This window comes from Saccopteryx leptura, chromosome 2 (assembly GCF_036850995.1).
Source record: "Saccopteryx leptura isolate mSacLep1 chromosome 2, mSacLep1_pri_phased_curated, whole genome shotgun sequence".
NCBI lineage: Eukaryota > Metazoa > Chordata > Mammalia > Chiroptera > Emballonuridae > Saccopteryx > Saccopteryx leptura.
The window spans coordinates 365,770,919-365,798,531 of record NC_089504.1 but is presented as its reverse complement, the minus strand read 5'-3'; the positions used below and the strand labels follow the sequence as shown (position 1 = coordinate 365,798,531).

Below are 27,613 nucleotides of genomic sequence, written 5' to 3'. Positions count from 1 at the left end.
ACCTGTGGCCCAGAGATCAGTAGGATCCAGCTCAGCTGGAAGTCATAACCCCGTCCCCCCACCCCCACCCCTCCCATAACATCAAGGAGGAGGAAATCTAGTCCCTTACGCAGCTGGGTGGGTGGAAGGCTCCAAAAGAACCTTTATGGTTGGCAAGTACATCAACTGAAGCACACACCCTCCCCAAGGAAACAAAACCCAGATTATAAATAATGTCTTTTATTCTCTGTACAAAACTCAACCTATGAAAATAAAGTTTGCAAAAGGCAAAGTAACACTTGGAGACTCTGAAGCCAGGAGGCAGATGCGCCCTGATCTACACTATGTACAGATCTCTCCAGAAGGGAAAGAGGCGTTTTGGAGCAGAGCCCCCTTGCTGGCCGGGAAAGCCAAACTGCCCGCCCCACCCCAAGTTGAGCGACCTCTACTCCCTATCTTCCCTCGAGATAGTCTAGGGTGCCCGCAGAGCACAGGCGATAGACCCGACTGGCCGCTGCAACTCCCCGACCGGCCACCAGAGGACAGCACCATCCTGGCCGTTGGTCATCGGGCCGCAGAACCGGCGCTGGAGCTGGAGTTATCGACGGGGTGGCGCCTCTTTGGGCCTCCCGGGTCAGACGGCAAAAGCCCCCCGAGGGTCTCCCATTCCCACCTACCCCCGCCGCTGCAGCGCAGTCCCCCGGTGAACTGTGCGGATACTGGGGTCTCTGGCGCTGCCTTTGGCATTCGAGGCTCTGGCCCGGGACCCAGCCCATGGGGGTGTCAGGGCGGCTTAAAACAGGGGCCCAGGGGCCGGACCAGACCGCCGGCGGGGCTCTAGCTGTTGGTGACGGTGGTCCCGCCGCCCAGGCGCAGGAGCATCTGCTGGCAGTCGTGCAGCAGCCGGCGGTCCCCGAGCTTCTCGAGCATGCGCTCCGCCTCGGCCAGCATGCCCACGCGCTGCCCGGGCAGCGACAGGAAGCAGGGCGGCAGGTAGCAGGAGGCCAGCAGCAGGGCCTCGGCGTGCTCCCGCCGCGTGGGGCGTGACTCCAGCTCGGCCAGGGCGCCTGCACGCAAACACACACACGCAAACACACACACACACACGCAAACACACACACACACACGCGCGCGCACACACCACCACACGCACGCGCACACACACACACACACACACACACAGCCGTTAGGAGGCGGGGCTTAGGGCCAGCACAGTCCACGTGACACCCAGCCCCGCCCCCCAGGTCTAGGAGAGACTCAGAGGCAAGAGGGCACAGTCGTGCATCCCACCAGTGACAGTGGCCTCATTGGATTGCTCAGATAACTGCCCCAGGGCCCCCCATCTCGCTGTGACACAGTCACACCCTATCTGGGCAGTTCCCACACCCGCGTGGGGAAGACGAGGCTGCCCCCTACACACCCCGACAAGGGCCACCACCCCCTCTCACCTCCTTTGCCATAGTGCCCAGCCCTCTTCCTTAGACTGCGGTCCAAGAGTTGCTGCGTCCGCGTGGGGCTGGCCCCGGCCATCAACCGGGCGGTGGCCTCATGGAGGAACACCTGCACGGAAGGGGGCCAGGCCGGTCAGGGTTCACAGGTGCCCCTCCACACACACCCCCACAAGCTGCCTCATGGCCCCCACTACGGGGCAAGGGCGCCATGGGCACTCACCCTCCGCATGGCAGGCTGGAAGCTCTGGGCCAGACGCCTCAGGCCACTCAGGTCCCGCTGGAAGCCCCGCAGCTCGAGGGCAGAGGCCTGGGCTCCACTGCCGGAGTTCTGCGCGGCTTGGGCTGGTGCCGATGGCTGCTGCCGTAGCCACAGGCTCGTGCGTGCCACGAGGAGCAGGTCACAGAGGAGCAACTGCACGGCCTGGGGAGGTGGGCAGGGCAGGTCACTGCCGGCTCCAGCTCCAGGAGGGGAAGGGTGGGGGCCTGCGGCGCCAGGGGCCGGCTCCGGGCTGCACTGCCGAGGCACTGCACCCACCTCACACACATGCAATGCAACAGCAATGCACCTCGGGGCCGCCCGCCTCTGCGGCCCCCACGCCCACCGCCTGCCAGGACAGCAGCCCCCAAGGAGAGCCCTACCACTGGCCCTGCCCTACCTGATGGGAGGCAGGGCTGATAATACACGGGGCTAAGCCCGCTCCCTGGACCCAAGCCTGACCCAGAAAGCAAAGCCAGCTGGGCACCCAGCCCTGTGCTGTTAGGCCAACCCCACCATCTTCTGTAGCTGCTGGGGGCGGGGGGGGGGGGGACGACGACCAGGGAGTGGGCAGTTCGGGACCCGTGGATCTGCCAGGTCCCTGGTCCGGCCCTCACCTTGTCGATGGAGCTGCCAGCTGGGGTGGTCAGGCTGTCCTGCAGGTACCCACTGGCCTTCTCGCAGACAGCCAGGCTGGCTGGGCCGGACTCGGCCTTCCCACGGCCCAGCAGGGCCCGGGCAGCCCTGAAGGCATGGAGAGCTGCCCTGGGCAAGGGTCTCCTGTTGAGGCCAGGGCAGAGGAGAGATGGTCAGTCCCGGCCACAGGCCCTCACAGAGCTCCCCACTGCCCCGGTTCCAGCTTCATGACAAAGGAAGAGGGCCAGGCCGGGGCACAACGCTGGCAGAAGCAGCTGGCCAGCACTCACTCGGACTCCTGCAGGGCGCGGGGGAGGTGCTCCACCAGCGGGTAGAGCCGTTCAGCGGCCTCCTCGTCCCTCCGCAGCCAGTGGGTCACCACGGCCATCAGCGAGGCCCACCACTTGGCTACGGGGTCTGTGCCTGCAGGGGGCGGAGGTGCAGACAGGTCTGTGCCTGCAGGGGGCGGAGGTGCACACGGGGTCTGTGCCTGCAGGGGGCGGAGGTGCACACAGGGGTGCTCCGTGACCCTGAGCCACCCTGCGCCTGGGGGGGCTGAGCGGGCAGTCACGGGCCGGGGGTCTGTGCCTGCAGGGGGCGGAGGTGCACACAGGGGTGCTCCGTGACCCTGAGCCACCCTGCGCCTGGGGGGGCTGAGCGGGCAGTCACGGGCCGGGGGCCGGGGGCTCAGGGGGCGGAGGTGCACACAGGGGTGCTCCGTGACCCTGAGCCACCCTGCGCCTGGGGGGGCTGAGCGGGCAGTCACGGGCCGGGGGTCTGTGCCTGCAGGGGGCGGAGGTGCACACAGGGGTGCTCCGTGACCCTGAGCCACCCTGCGCCTGGGGGGTCTGTGCCTGCAGGGGGCGGAGGTGCACACAGGGGTGCCCCGTGACCCTGAGCCACCCTGCGCCTGGGGGGTCTGTGCCTGCAGGGGGCGGAGGTGCACACAGGGGTGCTCCGTGACCCTGAGCCACCCTGCGCCTGGGGGGGCTGAGCGGGCAGTCACGGGCCGGGGGTCTGTGCCTGCAGGGGGCGGAGGTGCACACAGGGGTGCCCCGTGACCCTGAGCCACCCTGCGCCTGGGGGGGGCTGAGCGGGCAGTCACGGGCCGGGGGTCTGTGCCTGCAGGGGGCGGAGGTGCACACAGGGGTGCTCCGTGACCCTGAGCCACCCTGCGCCTGGGGGGGCTGAGCGGGCAGTCACGGGCCGGGGGTCTGTGCCTGCAGGGGGCGGAGGTGCACACAGGGGTGCTCCGTGACCCTGAGCCACCCTGCGCCTGGGGGGGCTGAGCGGGCAGTCACGGGCCGGGGGTCTGTGCCTGCAGGGGGCGGAGGTGCACACAGGGGTGCTCCGTGACCCTGAGCCACCCTGCGCCTGGGGGGTCTGTGCCTGCAGGGGGCGGAGGTGCACACAGGGGTGCCCCGTGACCCTGAGCCACCCTGCGCCTGGGGGGTCTGTGCCTGCAGGGGACGGAGGTGCACACAGGGGTGCTCCGTGACCCTGAGCCACCCTGCGCCTGGGGGGGCTGAGCGGGCAGTCACGGGCCGGGGGTCTGTGCCTGCAGGGGGCGGAGGTGCACACAGGGGTGCCCCGTGACCCTGAGCCACCCTGCGCCTGGGGGGGCTGAGCGGGCAGTCACGGGCCGGGGGTCTGTGCCTGCAGGGGGCGGAGGTGCACACAGGGGTGCTCCGTGACCCTGAGCCACCCTGCGCCTGGGGGAGGTGCAGACGGGGGTGCCCCGTGACCCTGAGCCACCCTGCGCCTGGGGGGGGCTGAGCGGGCAGTCACGGGCCGGGGGTCGGGGGCTCAGGGGGCGGAGGTGCACACAGGGGTGCTCCGTGACCCTGAGCCACCCTGCGCCTGGGGGAGGTGCAGACAGGGGTGCTCCGTGACCCTGAGCCACCCTGCGCCTGGGGGGGCTGAGCGGGCAGTCACGGGCCGGGGGTCTGTGCCTGCAGGGGGCGGAGGTGCACACAGGGGTGCTCCGTGACCCTGAGCCACCCTGCGCCTGGGGGGGCTGAGCGGGCAGTCACGGGCCGGGGGTCTGTGCCTGCAGGGGGCGGAGGTGCACACAGGGGTGCTCCGTGACCCTGAGCCACCCTGCGCCTGGGGGGGCTGAGCGGGCAGTCACGGGCCGGGGGTCTGTGCCTGCAGGGGGCGGAGGTGCAGACAGGGGTGCTCCGTGACCCTGAGCCACCCTGCGCCTGGGGGAGGTGCAGACGGGGGTGCTCCGTGACCCTGAGCCACCCTGCGCCTGGGGGGGCTGAGCGGGCAGTCACGGGCCGGGGGCCGGGGGCCGGGGGCTCACCAGTGGTGGTGGCTGTGCTGGAGCTGACGGAGAAGCTGCAGGCCGGAGCCCCCGCAGCCTCAGAACAGCTGTTCAGCAGCTGCAGGTACCCGAGGGCATCCGAGAACTCCCTGTGGCAGGAAAGACTGGCTGTGAGGACAGGTGGCGAGGGTCCTGGGAGGGCACCGGCCCTCCGCGCCTTCCCGCCAGAGCACAGCCTGGCGTCCTGGCTCTACAGCGTGGCACTGTCTCCTCCTACCAGGCTGGTGGGGAAAACAGACCCCGGGAGGAGCTGAGAGCCACCTGAGGCCATGCAGTGAGTCAACAGTCGAGTGGCTTTGGCCACCTCCACAAACCCCTGGACACAGCCCTTGCCCCGCGGGGCGCATGGGGGCACTCACCTGTCCCCGTCAGCCGAGGCAGGGCTGGGGCTGGGCTTGGCCACACAATTCAGTGCTTGCTCCAAGAGATGTTCTCGGAATATCTGAGTCACCTGGGCCAAGGGGTCCACTGTGGGGAGGAGTGGGTGAGTGGGGGGGCTTTCTACTCTCCATATTCCCCTCTCCACAACAAGGGTTCTTTCCTGGGCACACAGGTGGGCGTGGCTCTGGGACAGATAAAAGTCGGTGAATAAACATCCTAGCCCCTGCTCCCAGATAGGATCACCTACACTCAGACAGGGTCATCTCCTCCCTAACACGCCCTTATCAGCTCTGTCCCTCTCCTGTCCGACCTCCTCACTGCACAGTGGTGTTGCCTGGGATCACCTCCCCAGTCAACCACCTGCCCCCAGATCCCTGTCTTCATTTGCTGCGGAAGAGCCCTGATGGAGAGACACCCAGCCCCCCGTGCAGAAGCAGATGGCCGGGCAACAGATGGGGCGGGCAGGGACACCCAGAGAGGCAGGGGGCGGGGACAGGGCAGGAGTGAGGACGAGAAACAGAAATGGGGAACAAAGGAGGAGGACAGGGGATGGATGAAACGGGAGAGAGCGCACCTGGGTTCCCGGCCGAGCTGTACAGGCTGACCCTCGGGGGGCTGCCCACAGTCCAGTCCCCGTCCACAAAGAAACGGTGGCCCACAGGGTGGCAGAGCCACTGCATGGTGAGCGGCGCCGACCCACTCTGTGCCAGGCAGGCCTGGCGGGCACTGCTCAGGAAGCAGCGCTGTGGTGACAGGGAGGTGGGCGGTCACCCTGGACCAGGGCGGTCACACTGGACCCAGGGCAGTCACCCTGGACCAGGGCGGTCACACTGGACCCAGGGCGGTCACACTGGACCCAGGGCAGTCACCCTGGACCCAGGCAGGGGCTTAAACCTAGACCCTGGGCCGACACCCCAGCGAGGCCTGGAGTCTGCCTACCCTGTGACCAAGTCCTCCCCCTGCCCAGCCCCCTCCTCAGCCCTGTCCTCACCATCAGAAACCGGAAGGCCCGTGGCAGACTGGTCTTGACCATCAGAGCAGCGGCCGCGTAGATCTCGGCCATCGTGGCCACCGACACGGCGTCCCCTGCACACTCCGCCAGGTTCAGCGCACTCAGCGCCAGGTGGGCAGCCGTGAGGTGCCCGCCCGCGTACTTCCCTGGGGAACGGACAGGGCGTGAGGCCCGGGCATGGCGAAGGGGCAGGGGTCCCTTCAACCCAGCTCCTCGCCCACCGTACCGGTGGCGTGAAGCTGGTGCAGCTTGTGGTAGACGAGGGCTGCGTCCCGGGCACTGGTGTGGGCATCGGCCCGCAGAGCGCAGTCCCTCTGCAGGCCCCCTGCCCGGCTGGCCAGCCAGCGGCCCACCCAGAGGCGCTGCAGCAGGAGGCGGATCAGGTTCCAGAGCAGGCTGCAGGCCAGGTCCAGGTGGCAGGTGGGCAGGGGCCGGCCCAGGGCGCGCAGGGCCAGCCACAGCTGCTGGGCGGCCTGGGCGAAGTCCCCCTGCGGACCAGGGTTTTCTGGGTGAAGCAGGGCCCCAGCATCCCGGGCACATGACATCCCTCTAGCTCTGCAGATCCCACCACCTTGGGCCCCCTGCTCTGACCCCAGTGTCCTGCAGCTATGTGGAGCTGGGCCCCCAACGGTCACCGGGAGGCTGAGCAGTAGACAAGAGTGAAGGGGACAGAGCAGATTCACGGCTCACTCGGAGGGCAGGGAAGAGGGGGTGGCACCCAGCAACTCTCCAGGTGCCGAGGCCTCTCCCCGTCCACCCGCAGGGCCCAGCCCCTTACCCTGGCCAGGTCCAGGTCAGCCTGCTTGCGGTGCCTCCAGAAGTGCACGGCCGGGCCCGAGTGCGGCCGTGTGACCGGCTCTCCATAGACAAAGAGAAGTGCCAAGGAGACCAGCACCAGCAGCCCATTAGTCAGCCAGACCAGCGGGGGCAGCAGCCTCGGCGCCCACCCAGGGCCATCTAGGGACAGACAGCAAGGCTGGGACGCGGCTCCCAGGAATGGAGAGCCCAAGCCCGCAGGCAGGGGTCTGCACCCCCAGGAGTCCCTGCTCCTACCTCTCTGCCAAAGATATCCATGGTGGCCTGTCCTACCTCTGTCCTCAGCGCCCAGCATGCTGCGCCCAGAGCCCTGGTGGACGCTGGTCGCATCTGAGGGGCCGGGGAGACCCCAGCCGCCAAGCAGGGAGGCCAGAGGGTTGCAGGAGAGACAGAGGAAGACGAGGGCACACAGGGCCAGGCGGGAGCGGTCCAGCATGCCCCGGCTCTGGGGGGATGGCAGCTGCTCTGGCTTCACCTGGTGGGGTGGGCAGGCTGGTGAGGGTCCCGTGGGACTGGCCCCGAGAGCATGGCTTGGGGAAGAGGTCAGCACTCCACCCACCCTTACCCAGGGACCCCACATGGCTCCAGGCCTCAGATTTCCTGTCCATAAAATGGGAGGTGGGCATGTCGGGGGCTTGTTTCTGAGCCAGTCCTAGGGCTCAGAGGATAGCACTAGGAGACAAAAGGGGACCACGTGGCAGGGCCCAACCTGGCTGTCCTCGAAGACTGGGCTGTCGGGCTCCGAGTCACTGCCACTGCCACCACTCCTGCTGCCAAGGGACAAGGGGCTGCTCTGGGAGGGCGAGCCTGCATCCGAAGGTGGTGGGCTCAATGTGTCCACCACCTCAGGCTTTATGCCCTCCATGGGCACGTCCGAGTGTCCTCTACTGCCACAAGCTGACACCAGGTCCTTCGGAGATTCTACAGGTGGGGAAAGGAGCAGGGCTGGAGTTCGGGCGAAACCGATTGAAGACCCTGGGGGAGGGGCCTGGGGTCGGCTTAGCTGCCGAAGGCCAGCGCAGGGGAAAGGAGAGACCAAGGGCCCTTGGAGGGTCCGAGCTGCAGGTGAGACCAGGGCAGGGGCAGGGCTAGAGGTGGGGCCAGACCCCGGGCCATGGGAGGTCAGGACTCACTGCTCTTGTGGGCAGCACTGCGCAGACTCGAGTTCTCCTGCTTGAGTTTCTGGTTACTCTGTTGCAGAAAGTGGATGTAGTCGATGGCCTTGCGCAGGACAGCAGATTTATTCAGCTGCAGGGGTGGGAGGGAGACAGCACGGGCAGCCAGTCAGGCCTGGCAAGTGGGCAGGCACCTCAGCAAGGGGACCCTGGGGATGCTTTGGGGCACATCTGCCTCAGGGCCTTTGCACTCACTGTTCCTTCTACATGGAATGTTCCTCCCTTAGTACAACCTTCCTCACAGGATGGGCATGAGGATTAATAGGCAGAACGCACACAACAGTGTTGAACTACTATTATCATTATTACCACCTTCTTATTTCACTCCCTCACCCCCTTGGTACTTGCTGCACGTACATCAGGTCACTTTGGGGGGCCTTCCCTGACTGCCTTCCCTCTTGCGGGTTTATTTCCTCCCAGAGCACTGAAAACCACCTGGCTCACCCCCCCCACTACTCGTCTCCTTTACTGTCACCCCCCGACTAGCACGTCAGTCCCCCAGCAGGAGGATTATCGTCAGTCTGTTCACTTCTTCACCTCCGGGGGCTCAGAGCAGCTGCTGGTGCACGTAGGCCTCCGTAACGTTTAGCTGAATAAACAAAGCTGGCCAGGCCCAAGCAGACTGAAGCCAAGACCCGTCTGGCCAAGCCCAGTCCAGACCCTTCCCTTCCTTCCAGCTGCCGCCTTCCCCGGACTCTGCCCACGCCATGCCCGTGCCGGCCGGCGCCCACACCTTCGCCTCCGTGCCCACCACCAGGTCCTTGAGCTCGATGATCTTGTCGTTGATGGAGGAGCGATAGCGCTTCTCAATGGCATTGTGGGCTGTGCGCTTCTCGCCACGGCTCTGGGACGAGCCCGGGGCCTTTCCACTGGCCACCAGGCGATTGATGGGCAGCTTGTCGGTGTCCACTACCAACGGCACGGTCGCCAGGATGGTTCCGCCGCTCACCAGGGTCTGCAGAGCCAGGTAGGGGTTACCAGGTGCGTACGCAGGTGGGCAGACCGCACACCCTTCTGCCCGGCCGATGCCACCCACCTGCAAGGGCCCAGTCTGCACAGCTGTGCCAGGGGCCAGGGAGCCGACCCCCGCCGCCTTCACCGGGGCCCCCAAGTCTGTCTTCACGGTTGTCAGGAGCAGCGAGTCGGCTTTGATGAAGTGAGGCTGCAGCAGGACCTGAGGAATGGGGCGGGGGGGGGGGGGTCTCAGCCACTCACTGTGTGCCCGGGCCAGTGGCCGCCACCCCCCAAACACCTGGGCCAGTCCGTCTCAGCCACTCACTGTGTGCCCGGGCCAGTGGCCGCCGCCCCCCCAAACACCTGGGCCAGTCCGTCTCAGCCACTCACTGTGTGCCCGGGCCAGTGGCCGCCGCCCCCCAAACACCTGGGCCAGTCCGTCTCAGCCACTCACTGTGTGCCCGGGCCAGTGGCCGCCGCCCCCCAAACACCTGGGCCAGTCCGTCTCAGCCACTCACTGTGTGCCCGGGCCAGTGGCCACCGCCCCCCAAACACCTGGGCCAGTCCGTCTCAGCCACTCACTGTGTGCCCGGGCCAGTGGCCGCCGCCCCCCAAACACCTGGACCAGTCCGTCTCAGCCACTCACTGTGTGCCCGGGCCAGTGGCCGCCGCCCCCCAAACACCTGGGCCAGTCCGTCTCAGCCACTCACTGTGTGCCCGGGCCAGTGGCCGCCGCCCCCCAAACACCTGGACCAGTCCCCTTACCGGGACCTGCTGGATCTGCGAGGTCACAGTGGTCGTTCCAGGGGCCACTGTGGTGGTGGCGGTGGCTGTCAGCAGTTGATGGGAGGCTGCACTCTGAACCTGGGTCTGCAAGGAGAGGGGCGGGACCCCTGCCGGGCCAGGCAGCGGCTGTGGGGTGCTCCCTGGAGGGGACCCTGCAGAGATGAAGTCTGGGGCTGTGGGTACAATCTGCTCCAAGCAACCGACTTCCAGCCCATCCTCAGATCCATATCCCCGTGTGGCCCTGGACGAGTCTCGACCCCTTGGGGCCTCAGTTTCCTATCTCCACATCCCCGCCTGGGGCTCTGACGGGGACGTGCCAGCTCTGCAGCCAGGCGTGCGTCTGTGGAAGAGCAGCACTGATGTGGGCACCCCAGGAGAGAGGGGGAGGCCGGGCTTAACCCAACCACAGGGCACAGGCGCTGCTGGCAGTGGCGTCTCACGCAGCAGAGAGGAGGCCGGTTTTTAATCCTGCCAGTTCCTCTCCCAGGACCACAGCGGACCCTCCTCCCTGCGCCCAGCTGGGCCCCCCTCCACGCCCCCCCTTACCTGTGGAAAGGCTTCCAGAAGGGCTGGGATAGGCCAACACGGGGGCAGAGCTAAACTGCGGGGCGGCTGGCGCAGGGAAGCCCGGGGGCAGGAGGGCCCCCGGCAGGGGCTGCGGGCTGGGGGACCGCAAGGCGGTCAGTGGCACGGGCTCTTCCTTGATACCAGGTCCAGGGGAGAAGGCAGGCCCAGATGGGTACATCTTCAATGTGGGCGCAGGCTGGGGAGGGGACAACAGTGGGGGTACTGCCTTGGGTGCCCCCAGAAGGCCTTCCAGCGGGGAGCTCAGAGTGGCACGAGGTAAAGACAGGCTGCTGCCCGGGGAGCCGGCTTCCGGACTGGTGGGGTCAGTGCCCCCTGCTCCACCCCCAGCATAAGGTGGGTCGAACAGCCCCGGGAAGTCACTGTCTTGGTTGTTGATGAGCTGAAGCATGTCTGGGGAAAGAGAGGAGGCTGTGTGAGCAACAGTGGAGCAGGGGCTGGCCCTGCAAGGCGTCTCACACATTTGCACGTCCCCTGTCCACAGGGCTCCACAAGTGCAAGCAGTGCCAGGTGCTTCACATGTTATCAGAAAGCCCTACACCAACTCGATGAGGTCAGTGACACGCAGGGCCAAGGCCCCACAGGGGTCATTAACTTGCCCTACAGACCTAGGCGGAGGCAGAACTGGGGCTTGGGCCCAAGAGTCCTGACTCCAGGACTGCCATCACTAACCCATTGCTCTGTGAAACGGACCGAGGCTTTGGGGCCGAGTCAGATGCTAGCCACAGGAGTGCCAACCAGGGTGTCTGTGTGTTCTGGGCACAAGCCCAGACGCTGTCTGTGGCCAAACACACGCAGGACCCGGCTGTTCAGGGCTTTGGTTTCCCCTCTATAAAAGCGAATGTTGTCTGCTCTGACCCCTTCCTCCTTGTTCAGACTGGAGCACCGCCAGCCTGGCCACACGCCCTCTCCCCCACGCTGGCGACCGCAGCCTAGCTGCGTCAGCCTGGGGCCCTCTAACCCACTGTGGGCAGCTACCCACTGGGTCAAAGGACCCTGCAGGACCCACGAGCACAACCCTGGGAGTCCCCAAATCCCCCCAAGTCCCAGGCCTGAGCTCCCGTCTCAGTTTCCTCATCCCTCACCCACACAACAATAAAAGATTAAACCTTTTGGCAGGGCCACTAAAAGGCTTTGCAGGCAGGCAGCTGGCACAGAATGGGGACTCAATCTTGCCGGACTCCTTCCTGACAGGTGCCCAGGCAGGAAAGGGACTGCGGTGTGGGGGCCTCTTTATGGATGGGGATGTCAAGCTCAGCCTTCTGGGTTCTCAAGTAGAAACATTTTGTGGGGGCCCCCTGCCCAGGTTTATGCGGGTCAGTAACTATTTTCACTTGCAGGATCTCTGGCCCTTCACCCCAGTCCTCACTGGGCCTCTCTGACAGGAGGGGAAACGACCTGAACGCAGGGCTGGGGTCCCCGATTTGGACAATCCCGACAGAAAGACCACCGGCCCTCCTCCCAGCTGCCCCCTTGGCCCCGGGGGAGGGTAACAAGGCAGAGGGGTGGTCCACTGCCCGTCCTGAGAGCTGGGGAGCGGTAGGCCTTCCCTCTCGGGAACCTGTGTTTTCCTACTGGAGTCCGACAGCCGCCCCTCACTCACAGGCGCCCCCCTTCTAGGGAACCGGGGCGCGCGACCCCGCATCGGAGATGGAGGCTCAGTAATCGAGGGGGGGGAAGTCCTCCAAAAAAAATACCTTCGAACGTGCAATCCATGGCTCCGCGGCCTGCCGCCCCTCTGGGGCGTCCAGCCAGCTGGGCCAGCGGGTGTCCGCGCCGACTGCACCTGCCGGGACTCGGCGGCGCTTTAAAGCCCGGCGGGGAGCCCGCCCCGCCCACCCGCAGGCCACGCCCCAGCCGGCCACGCCCCAGCCGCGGCCCGGGCATGGGGTGAGCGCGCGCCGCCAATCAGCGGCCGCGCCCCGCCCCCTCCGGGCCCCGCCCCGCCCCGACGACTCCGGTTCGGGTATCACCCCGCGACTCCCGAGGGGCTGGGGTTACCCGCGGGCGCCCGTCCTTAACCCGCTCCGCGCCGACAGCCGCCGGGGTTACTGGCGGTCACCCGGCTCCCACCCGCTCCGTCTCCGCCTATGATGGGCGCCGCGGAGCGGGCACCGGCCCGGGAAGACCCGGGCAGCGACGCCGCAACACCCCAGAGCTCTGTGTTCGAAAGCGCTGGCTCGCGGACACCCTGAGCGGGTCTCCACCGCTCTGAGCCTCAGTTTAACCTTCCAGAAAATGGAACGATCACACCTCCTTGACTTCGAATGGAATATAAAGGAGATAGCGGGGTGGTTCGCTCAGTACCCAAGAAACCCTTAAATAAGGCCCAGGCTGCGGGGACCTACCTTCCTGGGGCAACTGAGGCATGGAGCCACCAGCCCGGCCCCATGAACACCAGCTTGTTAACAGGCCACTGCCGAGAAACTGAAGCCCAGAGTGAGGAAGGGAAAACCCCACCTCAAATACCCATCCAGATCATACTTGAGTATCCTGACTCCAGGACCTAGGTCCCTTTGCAGAGAGAGGGACCTGGGTCTGGGATGGTGTGGAGGTGGGGGGGTCAGTGAAGTCTTTCCTGCCCCCCCAAACTCAGGGCCCCCAGCCCATGCAGGCTGTTCATTCACTTGTAGGGTCCTGGGAGGTCAAGAGGGGCCCCCAGGACAGATGAGGAAGGCAGGGTGTCAGGCCTGAGGTGAAAGGTTGTGCAGAGCTTCTGAGGGGGTACCTAGGCCTATCCCCCTTCTATGTGAGGTCAGAGTTCAACACATACAGCGACCAACAGCGCCCGTGTTACCAACTCAGGCTTCTGTGATCAGACCACCAGCAAGGCCTGAACCAGCCTCCTCCTGCCCTCCCCCCCCCCCCCGGCTCCTGCCAACTTGGAGGGGGGCCAAATCCTGGGCAGGTGGGCACGGGGACTGGACAGATGGTGTGGGGGGCCGGAGCCCTCCTGCCCCAGCTGCCCTCCCTTCTCCAGGGGCCTAAATGAAGAAACTCGACCTCCTCTTCACACACGCACCCGTTCCCCCAACAGGCCCTTCCTCAGTCTCATAGGGGTGCTGGGGACAACAGCCTTCTCCTCTGCCGCCTCCGCCTCCCTCTCTCCTCTGCCTAGGGGGCGCTCACACCCTCACTCGCCCCCAAAACCCCCGCTGGGGTAAAGGCTGTGACCTCGCTGAGTAACTGCGGACAAGGGTGCCCAGGCCTGGCTAGAGCTTGGCAGGCCGACCTCAGCGCTCCGGTCTTCCCTTCCGCCCCATCCTTCTCCTCCCTTCACAGTTTCCTGCCTCTCTGTTTTCCTCTTCTCACATCTCTGTGCTCTGCCCCCATCCCATTCAGACCGAGGTGGCAGGAGTCCGGAGGCTGGCCTGGGGGCAGAGGGCACAGTCTAAGCTAGGATGCAGCGAGGAAGGACTGGGTGCCATGTCACCAGGCACCCGGTGGCATGGGGCGAGGCCAGCCATCCCCTGAACTCATGGCCTGACCAGTCTCCACATCACTCTTTCCTGGGGCTGGATCTGTGGCCAATCTCTGCAGAAGCTGGCGTGCCAGGGCTAAGTCTGGAGGCGGGTGTGTGTGTGTGTGTGTGTGTGTGTGGAAACTTGAAAACCAGCCCCATAGCCCCCCGCCCGCCCCCCCAGATCCAGCCACGCGCCCACTCTTTCCCCACTTGCTTCGTGAACCGGGCAGGTCACCACGACCACCCCCACTCCCAAGCTTCTACGCCTGGTCTCACGGGGGATTCTAGGAGAGCCAGTGTGTGAAGCATCCATCACCCAGCAAGGTCCCTAGCAGGTGAATCCCTCTGCTGCAACTGGGATGCTCCAGAACCACACAGAAAGTCGGGGTGGGGGTGAGTTGCCCCACGTTTGGAACGCTCAGGCTGGAACGCCACATGCACTTGAAGGAGGTTGTTTTCTGGAGAGATGAGGGTGAAGTGGAGAGCACCCAGGGTACACAGTTTAAGGAAGCAACTCTCCTGCCTTGTCCAGTCCCAGCCCCGGGAGCCAGGACAGTGGGCCCAGAAGACTGGCCTCAGCTCCCAAACTGTGGACCATCCTCGAGCCAGCTGAGACGGGGCCTCCCACACAAAGGAGACTCAGAAGGGACATGTGGCTCCTGCGGGCACTCTCTGAACACAGGGGAAGAGAGGGAGGCACCGTGGACCTACCTACCCCCCCACCCCCATTTCTCACCTTCCCTCCTCCCACCCCACCCAGCCTGGATTCCTTTTCCCTCTCCTTCTTCCTCTCCGGCCCTGATTCTATCAGAACCCAACAGGAAACCTGAAACGGCCCCCTTCCCTCCCTCCCTGGCTCTCCCTTCAAACCTCCCTCTGAAGGCCAATGTGGGTCAGCCTTTTATTCTCTGGCCTGTTTATTCTGTGAGGCCATGACGGACATCCCGGAAGGGCCCACCACACCATGGACTTGCAGGAGCCCAGCAACGACCATCACAGGAGCCCGTCGAACACCTGCACGAGGCCTTGAACCCCACCCTCTGCTTGCATGCCTTCCAGCACAGGGAGCTCACCACTTACACGACATGGCCTGGTTCATGAAGCCAGACCTACTTCCCTGATAATAACAACTGCCCTTCCCTAAGTGTCTGCTGTGTGTGAGGCCCGTGCCAGGTACTGAAAATACAGGGACACAGAACAAAGACCTTCCCTTGGGGAGCTTATGTTCCGTGAGGGAGACAAGGGTTTGCAAACACATGGAGGAATGTGGGTGCAGGTGGCGATGAGCACATGGAAAAACAGAGGCAGGGGAGAGAGGGTGAGGGCCCGCTGCAATGAGGTAGTCAGGGCGGGCCTCTCTGGGGAGGTGGCATCTGACTAAAAGCCTGAATGAAATAAGAGGAAGAGAACAGTCTTGGGAGGAAGAAACAGCAAGTGTGCAAGTGCCCTAAGGTAGCTGCAAGCTTGATGTGATGTTGACACAACCAGAGGCCAGTGTGGCTGTGGCGAGGGCGGGGTGGGGGCAGAGGTCAGGGGGGCAGCCTCGGCGCCTCGGAGCTGGGATTCCAATCCAAGCTGGTCTGGCACCTGCGCCAGGGACACCAATTTTCCAAAAGGGTACGGGCAGGAAAGAAAGGGATTTACAAACCGTCCTGTGAGTGCAGGTCACAGAGGGTGCACAAAGATGAAGAACACCACACAAAATAAAAGCAGCCCCACCCCACGTGGCTTGTGGGGCCCCCAAGGGCATCCTACTTCTGCAGGGCGGGGATGGGGTGCTCCCCCACATGCCAGGGAGCTGGGGCTGCACTGTCTGCCGCCGTCCCTGCGGCCCCCACCAGAGCCCCCCTGGTCACCCCAGGGTGGGGGTTCTCGTGTTCTCAGCTGGTCGTGTATGCCCCGGGGGGGGGGTGGCACAGGCCACCCTTTGTGCATTAAGGACTGCCCCAGAGGGCAAGTGTGTGCCGGCTTTTCCTGGAATAGGATGGGCCCTATAGCCTGACAAGGAAACAGACTGAGAGGACAGCCACGGGCCCAAGGCCGACTGGAGAGGCTGGGACTCAGACCCTGGTCCACCAAACTCCCAAGCCCACACTTGTCAGTCCCAGCCCGCCAGAAGCCCCAACTCCAGCCTGGTTCTGCCCGACTTGCCGTCGCCACTTGTCTCAGGTTGGGACAGCAACACAAAGCTCTTCAAGGCTCAGCTCGGGCACTGCCTCCTCCTGGAAGCCTTCCTAACCACCAGCCGAGGCCAGGCTACAGCTGGCCCCTCCAGGCAGAGCTGAGGCCTGAACCACCTCTGTGACCCCGGCAGCACCCAGCCCCGGGCCAGCAGAGACAAGGGCTGTGCCGACTGCTGCCGCCACCCTCCTGCTGGACTCTGCCGGCCAGCAGGCCCTCCTGCCTCAGCTCTGGCTGAGCCTTGTTCCCTCGTCTGCTTTCTAAGCGCCTCGTGCTATGCAACGCTACCGTGCGTTTCCCCAGACTGTTCCCTCTCCCAGGAAAGCCCTTCCCGCTGTCCTCTGTCCACCGGGAAACCTACTATTCCCCCTTCAAAGCTTGCTCTGACGTCCCTCCTCAGATCTGCCCCTCCATACACCAGCTCCCAAACACACCGGTCAAGGAAGCAGGGACAGGACCCTGGAAGATGGCCATTTACAAGAGGCAGACCGGGGCCAGTTCAGACATCTTGTCCGGGGTGTGGGCTCAGGGCCCATGCCGACTCTGGAAGCTGAAAAGAAACACCCCATGGGCCCGATGCAGTGGCGGTTTTGGGGGTTGTCCTCTACCACTGAGCAAGCTCCCAGTCTCAGCAGCAGCAGAGCCGCAGGTCTCGAGATGAGTGATATCTATTTCTCCCTTTGGGGCCGTTTCCCCTGCAGCCCGTACTATGCAGGGCCTGCGGTTCAAAGGCAGCCTGCTGTTTTCTCTGCAGAAGATAAGCCCCTTTTTTACAACCTCCTCTGCAACGTGCTCCACTTCACAGCATCACCAACACTGGGTTTTATTGTTTTTATTTGCTTTTGGTGGCTTTGTTTAGTCCCAGGAGCTGGGTGACTTGGAACCTCCTCCGAGATGCTTTAATGTGCATTTCCCAGACGGCCGTGGGTGTTCTGTGCGGGGGACAATCGCCTGTGCCCCAGACCCAGCAACCCTGTGCCCCTTGCAGGGCCTCCCCTCCGGGAAGCTCTCCCTTCCTGCGCGCCTGGCCTCCCCTGTTGTTTCTCCCAGGTCTCTCGCTCCTTCACACACACACACACACACACACACACACTCACATACGCTTACACACACACACACTCGCACACACTCACACACATACACACACTCACACGCACATACACACACTCATACACACACTCACACGCACATACACTCACGCACATATACTCACGCACACACTCACACGCACACACTCACACACATACACTTACACAGTCACACACACGCACTCACATACACTCACACACATACACACATGCACATGCACATACACACTCATACACACACTCACACGCACACACACACTCATACACACACACACTCACTCACACATACACACTCACACACATGCACATACACTCATATACACACACATACATACACTCACGCACGCACATACACACACTCATATACACACACTCACACACACATACACTCACACACACACACTCACATACTCACACACACCCGCTCTGCTGCCCCGGGCCTGGCCCAGCCAGGTTGGGTGGCCGGGGGATGGTGGTGAGCTGTGTCTGGAGGCCTTTGTCCCTCCTCTGTGCACTGAGTGAAGAAGCAACAATACTGCCATTTCTGAGGTGCCTTCTGGCTCTAGTCTCATCTTCAACAACATGGCTTGTTCCTGAGGGGTCAGGTGGGGGTAGGGACAGGAAGCCTCCCCACCCCCCCACTGGCCTTGACCTGTCCCAGGTAGTGTCTCACCTAGAAACCCGGCATCCCCAAATGGTGGATGCTCAAAACAGCCTAGAAACTAGCAACACAGGCTCCTTGGACAACCACTGCTGACATCTGTCTAGCTAAATATACCAGGTGTCAGGCCCGTTACATCCTCTAAGTGATCACACTAACTGGCATTGGTTGAGGGCCTACTGTGTGTCGTATACTGCTTAAGTACTTGACCTGAGAGAGTTCATCTGATGGGCCACAACTCTAAAAAACTGGTTCCATGATGATTCCCAGTACACTGATGAGAACATGAAGGTCAGAGAGGTCAAGCCGCTCTGTCCACAGCCACACAATAGAGGCTGAACTTGGAGACCTCTGGACCCCAAGCCTTTCCGCTGCAGGGAGAATGGGGACCCCAGAGACCTGCCATGGGAACGGCGGGCTCGAGGTGTGACCAGGAGGGGCAGGCCCACTGGAGATAGCTGGGTGTCAGGTGGGGGGCTTGAGTGGGGTTCCAGGTCAGATGGGTGGACTTCCCCAGCCCTCCCCCACTCCCACCAAACCCCAAATCCAGCAGGGGACTCACAAACCTGGAACCAGACTAACAGACACCCCCACACACACTTCCCAGGACACTAGGCCAGGAGCCCCCCTTCTGGGGCCACGTGGGACGTGAGTGTCAAACGTGTGCAGTCCCGGTCAGTTCCAGGATCAAAGGGCACATCCTTAGGGGTCAGGTGGGGGTAGGGGTAGGAAGCCCCCCCACTGGCCTTGACCAGTCCCACGCTGTCTCCCACCCAGAAGATAAGGCCAGAGACACTTCCTGTGGCCAGCACGGCCGTTCCCACCTGGGCTGCACCTGCCGGCAGGGAAAAGTCCAGATCCCAGGTCTCTGCCCGGAGGTGAACCCTGCCTGGGCTGACTCAGGATGTTTATGTCCGGCCCGGTGACCACTGAGCAGGAGGGAACTGCCTGCCACCTGCCTGTCTGTCTGTTGAACCCACTCCCAGCATGCTTCTCTCCGTCCTCCCCACCCTGTCCTCTCAGAGGCACTGGGGCTGGAACCCACAGGGCTCAGGAGCAGAAAACCTCACAGCCTCTCCCGCCCGCTGTCCAGGGTTGGTCCCTGCAGCTCAGAGAAGGCAGGGCGCTCTCCCTAGGAAAACAGCAAGGCAGCGCCACACGGGACCGACGTTCTGAGGCCCCAGGTTGGGAAGGCCAGATGACAAGGCTGCAAAGGGGGTGGGAAGGGGAACTCCAGATAGGAGCGGTCTCTCTCAGGCTGCACGTACCCCCGAGGGGCTCTGGACACAGGGCCCAGGAGGAGGGCACCTCACCAGAACGGGCACGGGGAATGTCTGTGCAGTAGGCTCTGGATGAATAGGAAGAGCAGGTCTGGCAGCCTTACAGGTCTTGAATGCCACACCGAAACAGGCAGCTCTGTCTTGGGCGCACTGGGGAGCCATGAGTGGTCTGGGAAAGGGGGGGCGTGCGTCCAGATGCTGGGAGCTGGGCAGTCAGCAGTCTCAGGCTGTGTTTTCTAAGGAGGGTCTGTGGTTAGTGGGGCCAGGGAGAGAACTGGGCACAAGATACGGTGGGGAGAGGTGCCAGGTGGCAGTGTGTTTTGTGTCCTCGGCACCAGGGCTGGCCTGGGTCTCAAAAACAACCACACATAGGCCCTGGCCGGTTGGCTCAGTGATAGAGTGTCGGCCTGGCATGCGGAAGTCCTGGGTTCAATTCCCGGCCAGGGCACACAGGAGAGGCGCCCATCTGCTTCTCCACCCCTCCCCCTCTCCTTCCTCTCTGTCTCTCTCTTCCCCTCCTGCAGCCGAAGCTCCATTGGAGCAAAGATGGCCCGGGCGCTGGGGATGGCTCCTTGGCCACTGCCCCAGGCGCTAGAGTGGCTCTGGTCGCAACAGAGCGACGCCCGGAGGGGCAGAGCGTCGCCCCTGGTGGGCGTGCCGGGTGGATCCCGGTCGGGCGCATGCAGGAGTCTGTCTGACTGCCTCCCTGTTTCCAGCTTCAGAAATGTACAAAAAAACACACACAAAAAAACCCAGCCACACACAAGGGCTGGAACCTGAGTCAGGCCCCCCTGTGATTGGCTCAGGCACCTTGGGAGGGACCCCAAGGCCAAGAGACCTTGAGAAATCACTGCCAGGAAGGCTGCCCTGGATTGTCAGACCCCAGGGCAGGACAGACAGAGTGCACCTGGGGTGTCCAGGCGGTGGAGGTCAGCTATGCCACCAAAGGCTTTAGGCCAACGAGAGTCCCCGGGCGACCTCTCGGCCAGGACCACCCCCCGTTCTGGATGTGGAGTCCCTGACCAGAACTCCATTCCCATCTGCCTCTTCTGCATTTAGAAGCATGTGCAAAATCTGATAAATTAGTGGGAAGGTGAAGACTGCCACCAGTTTAACAATAATCCCAAACACAGGCACAGGGGGGCTGCTCTCAGGGTCCCTCTGCCCACAGCCGCCACTGGAGCCCCAAGCACAGGGCAGGAAAGGGGGCCCGTGAAGGAAGTCACCGGAGGCCATCGTGCACTGCCGCCAGGGCAGAGGTCTCGCCCACGGAACAGAGGACTCTGCAGCTCCACCCAAGACCGTCCACATGACAGAGGACTGGGCTGGCAGGGTGCGGCTCAAGGCTGCCTGGTGCCCGTCCTTGGTCTCATGACTCCAAGTTCAGGGAGAGGGAGGTGGCCTGTGGCCTCTGACCTGTCTACGACCCACTCCCAGGCTCCAGCACCGCCTCCCAGGAAGCAGCCTCTTGGGTTCTCTGCTCTATTGCCCACCCCCCAACCCCTAACCCCACTCTTAGGAGCCCCGAGATGAACAGCTGAGAGCAGGGGCTCTGAAGCCCACCGCCTGAGTCTGAACCCTGGTTGGCCATGCTCTGGCTGTGCGAGCTAAGGCAAGACTCTTAACCTCTCGGTGCCTCATGTGTTCACCCCGTAGGTGAAGATCCTAGGTCTGCCCACCAGGACTGTCGGGAGGACTCAATGGCTGGCCCAGTCTCTGGCACACAACAAGTGCCCGTCAGTTCCCTGTGTTGTGATCCTCCAACCCAGCCGCCGCTGCAGGGAACTCACGACAAGGAATCCAAGCGTGGCAGTGCCCGGCTCCAGCCGCCTTCCCAAGACTCCCCACTGCTTCCTCGATCTGGCCCAGCTCCACACCCGGGCACCTCAGCCCACCTCTCAACCCTCGCTCCTCTCTGAGGACCTGGAGACCCTGGGGCAGGGGTCGGGAACCTTTCCGGCTGAGAGAGCCACGAACACCACATATTTTAAAATGTAATTCCATGAGAGCCATACAACGACCCGTGTATGTTACGCATTATCCAATAAAAATCTGGTGTTGTCCCGGAGGACAGCTCTGATTGGCTCCAGCCACCTGCAACCATGAACCTGAGCGGTAGGAAATGAATGGACTGTAATACATGAGAATGTTTTATATTTTTAACGTTACAATTTTTTTTATTAAAGATTTGTCTGCGAGCCAGATGCAGCCATCAGAAGAGCCACGTCTGGCTGGCAGCCATAGGTTCCCGACCCCTGCCCTGGGGGGGGTCAGGGGGAAGCCCAGACGGCAGCCCAACCTCAGACCAGCAGTCTCCGCCCCCGAGCCCCAGCCTCTCTGTAGAAACCAAAGGAGGTCCCACCGGGCAAACACTGGCGTTGGGTGCTGCCCACTGCCGCGCATTTCATGAGGACAAAACAAGCTGGGTGTCCACCAAAGGGCGACAGGTGTGCAAGCCAGAGACCCTGACTGTGGTCTGGCTGTTTACAAGGGACCCTATTCCATTTATAAAGTGGTCACCTGGGGCCAGGGTGGACCGGGAGCAGCTGCAAAAAAGCAGGAGAGATCTCATAGGGGCGAAGAAAACATTCTTCAACCAACTGGTGAGGCATCTACCACCCCCACCAACTTGGTAAATTCACTAAAATTCACTGAGTTGTACACTTAAAATGGATAAATCTTTGACAGGTAAATTATACCTCACTAACGTTGTTTTTCAAAAAGGGATCAAGAAGTGTGGAGGCATTCCGAAAAAATATATATACAGGCACACGAGAATAGTTACCATGTGATCAACAGCTTATCTGTGGGGGGCAGGTCTAAGGTTTTCTTTTCTTTTTAGTCGCTTGCGCTTTCTAATTTTTCTACAACACAGAGATTAGTTGTGTAATTAGGGAAAAGAGCAGAAAAGTCTGAATAAAAAAAACAAGAAATCCTCTGTCGCGGTGGGCAAACCCTCACGTCTGTCCAACCCAGTGAGAGTCCTGCCCACACTGTGGCCAGCAGCAGTGGCTCCGGCCAGTGACTGCGCTGTCCTCCTGCCCACACTGTGGCCAGCAGCAGTGGCTTGGGCCCTGGCTCTGTGCTGTCCTCCTGCCCACACTGTGGCCAGCAGCAGTGGCTCGGGCCCTGGCTCTGTGCTGTCCTCCTGCCCACACTGGGGCCAGCAGCAGTGGCTCCGGCCAGTGACTGCGCTGTCCTCCTGCCCACACTGTGGCCAGCAGCAGTGGCTCCGGCCAGTGACTGCGCTGTCCTCCTGCCCACACTGTGGCCAGCAGCAGTGGCTCCGGCCAGTGACTGCGCTGTCCTCCTGCCCACACTGTGGCCAGCAGCAGTGGCTCCGGCCAGTGACTGCGCTGTCCTCCTGCCCACACTGTGGCCAGCAGCAGTGGCTCCGGCCAGTGACTCTGTGCTGTCCTCCTGCCCACACTGTGGCCAGCAGCAGTGGCTCCGGGCAGTGACTGCGCTGTCCTCCTGCCCACACTGTGGCCAGCAGCAGTGGCTCGGGCCCTGGCTCTGTGCTGTCCTCCTGCCCACACTGTGGCCAGCAGCAGTGGCTCGGGCCCTGGCTCTGTGCTGTCATCCTGCCCACACTGTGGCCAGCAGCAGTGGCTTGGGCCCTGGCTCTGTGCTGTCCTCCTGCTCACACTGTGGCCAGCAGCAGTGGCTCGGGCCCTGGCTCTGTGCTGTCCTCCTGCCCACACTGTGGCCAGCAGCAGTGGCTCGGGCCCTGGCTCTGCGCTGTCCTCCTGCCCACACTGTGGCCAGCAGCAGTGGCTCGGGCCCTGGCTCTGCGCTGTCCTCCTGCCCACACTGTGGCCAGCAGCAGTGGCTCGGGCCCTGGCTCTGTGCTGTGGCACATGACAGCGTGGTGGCGACTAGGCGGGGGTTGGGGGGCATAGATCTGCAGTCTCAAGCACCGAGCACCGGGCTGGGAAGCTGCAGGCCTCTCTGAGGCCATGTCCTCTTTTTCCCGCCCACCCCTGCCAGAAGCTGGGGGCGGGGGCTTTCAGTCCTGAACCCTGCCCATGAGTTTCTGCCCTTCAGGGCCAGTAACTGGAAGTGGACCATGCGTTTTTCCCTTCCCTGAGCTCAGGCAAGAAGTCAGACACGGTTCTGAGATTAAACTCACCCAGCAAGAGGCCCAGCTGTTCTCTTTCTCTCAGATTAGAGTTGAGATGAGCTAGTCTGACCTCCACTCGTCCCCACCCCCAGTGACGACTGCCCATTACTGACTTTGGGTCCCAGGGGTTAAGGTTAGGCTTAGGGTTAGGAGAATGTTTCTATAAACGAGTCCACAAGACCTGGACCTGGACACCCCTATTCCTGTACCAGGACACCCCTATTCCTGTACCAGGACACCCCTGTTCCTGTACCAGGACACCCCTATTCCTGTACCAGGACACCCCTGTTCCTGTACCAGGACACCCCTATTCCTGTACCAGGACACCCCTGTTCCTGTACCAGGACACCCCTATTCCTGTACCAGGACACCCCTGTTCCTGTACCAGGACACCCCTATTCCTGTACCAGGACACCCCCGTTCCAACATGAAGGGAAGCATTCGAATCTGGGGGAGGGGGTGAAAGGGTTTGTGCAGATGGCAGAGGAAGTAAGTCGTGTCCTGACCCCAAAGCTCAGGTCTGCACCGCTTGGTCATGGAACCTTCCGGGTCCCACTCACTGAATCTAGTATTTGTGGAACCGTCAGCTGGGTCCCACTGGGATCTCCCCAGGGCCTGGGGGTTGGGACTCGAAACCCAGCGACCAGGGTCTCCTTCCCTCCGGCCTGTCCTCGCCTGGTCTCTGGTCTCAGGGGAAGCAGGCTGCTAAGCACCCCTGCTGGCAACCTGTAAGGCTGAAGCAGACGCCTCTGGTTCTGTCCATGCCGGGCAGACCAGGCTCCACCAAAACCGCCGTGTCCATCCAGGTTGTGGGAAGCCTGAGCACTTGGCCTCAGCCTCCCAGTCAGTCAATGCACCTTGGCCGGTGTGGCTGGCCTGCACAGCCACCACAGGGGGCAGTTTGCTAGAGCTTTGCTTGGCCCCGGCCCCATCTACCAAGAGAGGGGCAACCACCGTCTAATGGGGACCTGCTTACACCACGGTCCCCCAACCCCTTCTCTGTAAACTCGTGTGTGGAGACCACCATACTTTCTTCCATAATAGCTGCACTACTTTACATTCCCACCAACAGTAACTGAGGGTTCCTTTTTCTCCACAGCCTCTCCAGCACTTGCTATTACCTGTCTTGTTGATAATAGCTAATCTAACAGGTGTGAGGTGGAATCTCATTGTAGTTTTGATTTGCATTTCTCTAATAACTAATGAAGATGAGCATCTTTTCATATATCTGTTGGCCATTTGTATTTCTTCCTGGGAGAAGTGTCTGTTCATGTCCTCTTCCCATTTTTTTTTATTGGATTGTTTGTTTGTTGTTGAGTTTTATGAGTTCTTTGTAAATTTTGGATATTAGGCCCTTATCTGAGCTGTTGTTTGAAAATATCATTTCCCATTTAGCTGTCTGTCTATTTTGTTGTCAGTTTCTCTTGCTGTGCAAAAACTTTTTAGTCTGATGTAGTCCCATTCATTTATCTTTGCCTTCACTTCTCTTGCCTTTGGAATCAAATTCATAAAATACTCTTTAAAACCCAGGTCCATGAGTTTAGTACCTATGTCTTCTTCTATGCACTTAATTGTTTCAGGTCTTATGTTTAGATCTTTGATCCATTTTGAGTTAATTTTAGTACAGGGGGACAAACTGTAGTCCAGTTTCATTCTTTTGCATGTGGCTTTCCAGTTTTCCCAGCACCATTTGTTGAAGAGGCTTTCTTTTCTCCCTTGTGTGTTGTTGGCCCCTTTATCAAAAATTATTTGACCATATATATGTGGTTTTATTTCTGGACTTTCTATTCTGTTCCATTGGTCTGAGTGTCTATTTTTCTGCCAATACCATGTTGTTTTGATTGTTGTGACCCTATAATATAGTTTAAAGTCAGGTATTGTAATGCTCCCAGCTTCACTCTTTTTCCTTAGGATTGCTTTGGCTATTCAGGGTTTTTTATAGTTCCATATAAATCTGATGATTTTTTGTTCCATTTCTTTAAAGAATGTCATAGGAATTTTGATGGGAATTGCATTAAATTTATAAATTGCTTTGGGTAATATGGTCATTTTGATTATATTTATTCTTCCTATCCACGAACAAGGAATATTTTTCCATCTCATTGTATCTTTTTCGATTTCCCTTAACAATGCTTTGTAGTTTTTGTTATATAGGTCCTTTACATTCTTTGTTATGTTTATTCCTAGGTATTTTTTTGTTGTTGTTGCAATCGTGAAGGGGATTACTTTTTTTAGTTCGTTTTCTAATATTTCATTGTTGGCATATAGAAAGGCTATGGACTTTTGTATGTTAATTTTGTATCCTGCGACCTTACTAAAAATAGAACTACCTTATGACCCAGCAATCCCTCTACTGGGTATATACCCCCAAAACTCTGAAACATTGATACGTAAAGACACATGTAGCCCCATGTTCATTGCAGCATTGTTCACAGTGGCCAAGAAATGGAAACAACCAAAAAGCCCTTCAATAGAAGACTGGATAAAGAAGATGTGGCACATATACACTATGGAATACTACTCAGCCATAAGAAATGATGACATCGGATCATTTACAACAAAATGGTGGGATCTTGATAACATTATACGAGTGAAATAAGTAAATCAGAAAAAAACAAGAACTACATGATTCCATACATTGGTGGGACATAAAAACGAGACTAAGAGCCTGACCAGGCGGTGGTGCAGTGGATGGAGCGTCGGACTGGGATGCGGAAGGACCCAGGTTCATGACCCTGAGGTCGCACCAGCTTGAGCGCAGGCTCATCTGGCTTGAGTAAAGCTCGCTAGCTTGGACCCAAGGTCGCTGGCTCCAGCAAAGGGTTACTCAGTCCGCTGAAGGCCCGTGGTCAAGGCACATATGAGAAAGCAATCAATGAACAACTAAGGTGTCGCAAGGAAAAACTGATGATTGATGCTTCTCATCTCTCTCCGTTCCTGTCTGTTCCTATCTGTCCCTCTCTCTGTCCCTGTAAATAAGTAAATAAAAAACAACAACAACAAAAAAAAAACGAGACTAAGAGACATGGACAAGAGTGTGGTGGTTACTAGGGGTGGGGGGAGGGGAAGGGGTAGGGGCACAAAGAAAACTAGATAGAAGGTGACGAAGGACAATCTGACTTTGGGTGATGGGTATGCAACATAATTAAATGACAAGATAACCTGGACATGTTTTCTTTGAATATATGTAGCCTGATTTATTGATGTCACCCTATTAACATTAATAAAAATTTATTTATATATAAAAAAATGTCCTAATCCGCCGCTGCACCACCTGCCCTCACCCTGGCAGACCGGGCCCGGTGACCCTTTGGCCTACCTTATCCACTCCACCTGCCGGGCATTTCCTCCAGCTGCTCAGACGCGGGCCAGCCCGGGGGTAACACCCCTCTCCGCTGGCCCCCGGGGCTGACGCTCAAGTCTCAAGGCCCAAGTAGGCTCGAAGAGGTCCTGCCCCATCTCTGGACCCCATCAAGAAGGTCCTGCCCCATCTCTGGACCCAAGTAGACAAGGACGCTAGCTCCACACCGCCCCCTCTTCCATCCCCGAGTGCAACGACACACCCTTATCCGTTTTGCCAGTTTCTTTGGGGGGATTTCTGAGCTCTCAAGATAGGGAGGAGACCCAGGTCTCTGCACCCCCCGTGTCTAGGTTGGGGCGTCACTGGTAGTCAATCAACAGGCCATGATACGCCGACCGGGCGGGGAGCGGCGGGAGGACGAGCCCCGCGCGCGCACGCGCACACGCGCACGGGCTCCGGCGGCGCCGAGCTGAACTCCGGGGCCCGAGGGAATGACCGCGAGTAACCCCGCGCTGACGTCACGGACGGGAGGGGCGGGGCCTCGGCAACACCCGGGTGTCCCGCTCGCGCCGCCGCCGCGGGGCTGAGCTCACCCGCCGGCCGCACCGCGCGGGGCCCGCACCGGGGCCGCCCCGAGGCGCACGTGTGCCGGACGCGCACCGCCCGGGGGCCCGTGGCGGCGCCGCCCGTAGACACGCCAGCGGGCAGCGGGGAGGCCCCGCGCGGACTGCCCGGCGCGGCGCGCGCTCCGAGTTGCGAGGACGCGGGGTGCCCCGCGCGCATTGGCAGCGGCAGCAGCGCCCACGCCCGCGCCCGCCCGGGAGGACAAAGGCCGGCGTCCCCTGCGCGCCCCACTCGCGCGGAGCCCGGCCCGGACGCACCTTCGATGTCCGTCAGCAGCGCCACGTCCAGCTCGCACGGCTCGGCCAGCGCCTGCTCCAAGGCCGCCTCGGGAAAGGGCGGCTCATCCATGGCGCCGTTGCCACCTCGGTTCGGTCCCCCGCGGGCGCGGACTTCCGCCGCGAGCCTTGCGTCCGCCGGGTCCGCGCGTTCGCGTCCCGCCCCGGCCTCGCTGGCGGCCCGGCACCGGCGAAAAGTTCCTCGGAAACTGGGTTCCTCGGCGGCGGCTCCGCCGGGGCGGGCAGGGCGGGGCGGG

The 27,613-nt window shown here is 61.4% G+C and overlaps 1 protein-coding gene across 9 annotated transcripts; it reads right to left on the bottom strand.

Annotated features, from left to right (window-relative positions):
* Positions 1-219: 219 nt before the first annotated feature.
* On the bottom strand, positions 220-27,613 carry SREBF1 (sterol regulatory element binding transcription factor 1). Of its 9 annotated transcripts, XM_066365049.1 has the most exons (20): positions 27,329-27,571; positions 12,058-12,146; positions 10,322-10,753; positions 9,755-9,927; positions 9,072-9,209; positions 8,769-8,990; positions 7,994-8,108; positions 7,570-7,781; positions 7,134-7,335; positions 6,823-7,001; positions 6,271-6,532; positions 6,024-6,190; positions 5,607-5,775; positions 5,011-5,119; positions 4,631-4,740; positions 2,613-2,745; positions 2,304-2,466; positions 1,651-1,851; positions 1,428-1,539; positions 683-1,046 (listed from the first exon to the last, which is right to left on the bottom strand). In XM_066365049.1, the coding sequence occupies exons 1-20, from the start codon at positions 27,427-27,429 to the stop codon at positions 817-819; spliced, it is 3,519 nt and encodes a 1,172-aa protein (XP_066221146.1). In that variant the 5' UTR covers positions 27,430-27,571; the 3' UTR covers positions 683-816. The 9 variants fall into 9 exon arrangements, with proteins under 9 accessions (XP_066221147.1, XP_066221146.1, XP_066221142.1 ...); XM_066365045.1 differs by lacking the exon at positions 12,058-12,146 and having other exon boundaries at positions 7,098-7,335; positions 7,570-7,835; positions 27,339-27,613; XM_066365047.1 differs by lacking the exon at positions 12,058-12,146 and having other exon boundaries at positions 7,098-7,335; positions 27,339-27,612.